General features: G+C 48.0%; 1 protein-coding gene across 1 annotated transcript in view; it reads right to left on the reverse strand.

Annotated features, from left to right (window-relative positions):
* The window catches only part of LOC110294356 (acyl-CoA dehydrogenase family member 10), a 40,742-nt gene that overhangs the window by 8,273 nt on the left and 29,817 nt on the right, over positions 1–2,652 (reverse strand). Inside the window, exons 13-16 of the mRNA XM_029477798.1 lie at positions 2,578–2,646; positions 1,717–1,857; positions 1,049–1,186; positions 852–942 (exon numbers count right to left, since the gene is read on the reverse strand). Of these exons, the coding sequence (XP_029333658.1) occupies positions 852–942; positions 1,049–1,186; positions 1,717–1,857; positions 2,578–2,646 (439 nt within the window). The remainder of the gene's footprint in view (positions 1–851; positions 943–1,048; positions 1,187–1,716; positions 1,858–2,577; positions 2,647–2,652) is intronic.

Below are 2,652 nucleotides of genomic sequence, written 5' to 3' on the forward strand. Positions count from 1 at the left end.
GGTTTCTCTGTGTAGCCCTGGCTGTCCTGGAACTCACTTTGTAGACCAGGCTGGTCTCGAACTCAGAAATCCGCCTGCCTCTGCCTCCCGACTGCTGGGATTAAAGGCGTTCATTTTTGTTTTTTTTTTTCCAGACAGGGCCTCATGTAGCCCAGGCTGGCCTCAGACTCATACATGACCAAAGATGACATCCCCACATTTGTGTTAACCTCTGCCACTATCTCCCAGGTTCTGGGATTCCAATTTGCACAGCACCATGTCTAGCAGGTATATGGATTTTTGACAAATACATAAATTTGAGCCTGGTATAGTGGCACACACCTGCAATCCCAGCACTTGGAATACAGAGACATGAGGATCCAGAACTCAAGTCCAGTGTCAGCTACACAGCAGTCTGAGGTCAGCATAGACTAAGTGATACCTTATCTCAAAAACACTTGCCAGCTGCTACAGCCCTAGGTAAGTGACTGGTCACCCCAAGTCCTAGTTTCCTCCTGTGATATGGGATGGGGTCTGGGGAACCCTCCCTTAAGGGAAGTATGGGAGCTCTATGAGCTGAGGCGCAGAGACACTCGGAAGCCTCTAGTACTCAATGCACCTAACCGCAAGGGAAAGAGGAAGCCACCAAGAAGACTACCAGCCAAAATGGCAGGGGCAGAATAAAGAGAGAAGGCTCAGTTAACAGATTTCTAGAGATCGGCCTGCAGGGGATCAGCCATAGGTGTGGTCATCAGGTCCTCAAGAGCCTCCAACACAGCCCCCCACCCTGACATGCTGCTCAAATTGGGCCCCAGAGGCCTCCTCATTCACACAGACTGAAAAGTTTAAAAAGCATATTCCTCTCCAAGTACCTGAGGTCCACCACTTGTGACCATTTATGACATAGGAGCCCTCTTCCTCTTTGATGGAAGCCTCGATGTTAGAGGCATCTGAGGAGGCCACCTGGACAAGAGAGAGCACATGCTGGTTAGAGTTCCCAAGGACCTACATCACACAGGAGCAGAGAGCAGCTGTGGCCCAGCCAAAGGGAAAGATACAAACATGGTACCTGAGGCTCAGTCATGGCGAAGCAAGAACGGATCCTGCCCTCCAACAGCGGCACCAGCCAGCGGGCCTTCTGCTCCTCAGTGCCATACCGTACCAGGATCTCCATATTCCCCGTATCCGGGGCAGAGCAATTAAATATCTGAGGAGAAGAAACTCATTTGTGTCCCCCACATCTCTGACCTCTTGGAAGAGGCAGGGCAGAATCTATTCCATATCACTACACTGTGACAACTCATAAAAGCGTTTCCTCCCCTCAGAAGACAGGGTTTCTCTGTAGCCCTGGCTGTCCTGGAGCTCACTCTGTAGACCAGGCTGGCCTCGAACTCAGAAATCTGCCTGCTTCTGCCTCCCAAGTGCTGGGATTAAAGGCGTGCGCCACCACGCCCGGTTCACACATTGAAGTTTAATCTCAAACCCTCCTCTCTGAGTTTAAGGACCCTGAACTAGAAGCCCCCACAGCCCACACCCCTAGGTGGCCCCTCTAAATAAATTCTCTATACAGGCTTTTGTCAGCTGCCTATACTTGGCCGCCTTGCCTATATGAGATTGCAGCTGTGTGGAGCCCTGAGATGGACTTTCCACATGCAGTGGTTTCTGCTGGCCATGTGTTTATGTGTTTGGGGGGGGGTAACGTGTTCTCACAGGCTGAGAGAACTGTTAAGACTGTACCTCAGAAGCATACAGAGACATGCCCATCACTTCACACAGATGTGCATATTCCACGTTAGTCAGCCCTGCTCCGTACTTTTTCTCAGGATCAGTCTCCAAGGGTAGGAAAAGATTCCAAAGTCCTTCAGCCTTGGCTTTCTCCTGTCAGGGAAAAGGGAAAGCACTAATCACCGGATTTTACCTCAAAAGGTGTGTGTATTTACGTGTGTGAGTGTGTGTGCGCGCACGTATGTGTGTATATACACACAAACACACATACATATACACATACATATACACATACATATATGTGTGTGTGCGTGTGCATGTATGTGTGTATATACACACATATATATGCACATACATATACACATACATATATGTGTGTGTGCGTGTGCATGTATGTGTGTATATACACACAAAAACACATACATATACACATACATATATGTGTGTGTGCGTGTGCATGTATGTGTGTATATACACACACACACACACACATATATATATATATATATATATATATATACACATACATATACAAATACACATATATATGTATGTGTGTGTGTGTGTATCCATAAATGGTATTATCCATCTTTAACCCCAGCACTTGAAAGACAGAAGCATGTGGATCTCTGAGTTTGAGGCTAGCTTGCTTGGTCTACATGATGAATTTCAGGTCAGCTAGGACAACACAGAGAGACAATGTCTAAAAAAAAAATACCAAAACCAAAAGCTGGGCTGTGGTGATGCACACCAGGGAGGCAGAAGCAGGAGGATATCTGTGAGTTTGAGGCCAACCTGGTCTACAAAGCAAGTTGCAAGACAGCCAGGTCTACACAGAGAAACCCTATAGGCCACCCTGAAAGGCTGGCTTACCTTGAGGTCTTCTATCAGCGGGGAAGGGCTCCACCTGTCGGCCGAGGCCTGGTGTCTCTGCAGCTCTGGCTCCAG

The sequence above is a fragment of the Mus caroli genome, chromosome 5 (genome assembly GCF_900094665.2).
Source record: "Mus caroli chromosome 5, CAROLI_EIJ_v1.1, whole genome shotgun sequence".
Classification (NCBI taxonomy): domain Eukaryota; kingdom Metazoa; phylum Chordata; class Mammalia; order Rodentia; family Muridae; genus Mus; species Mus caroli.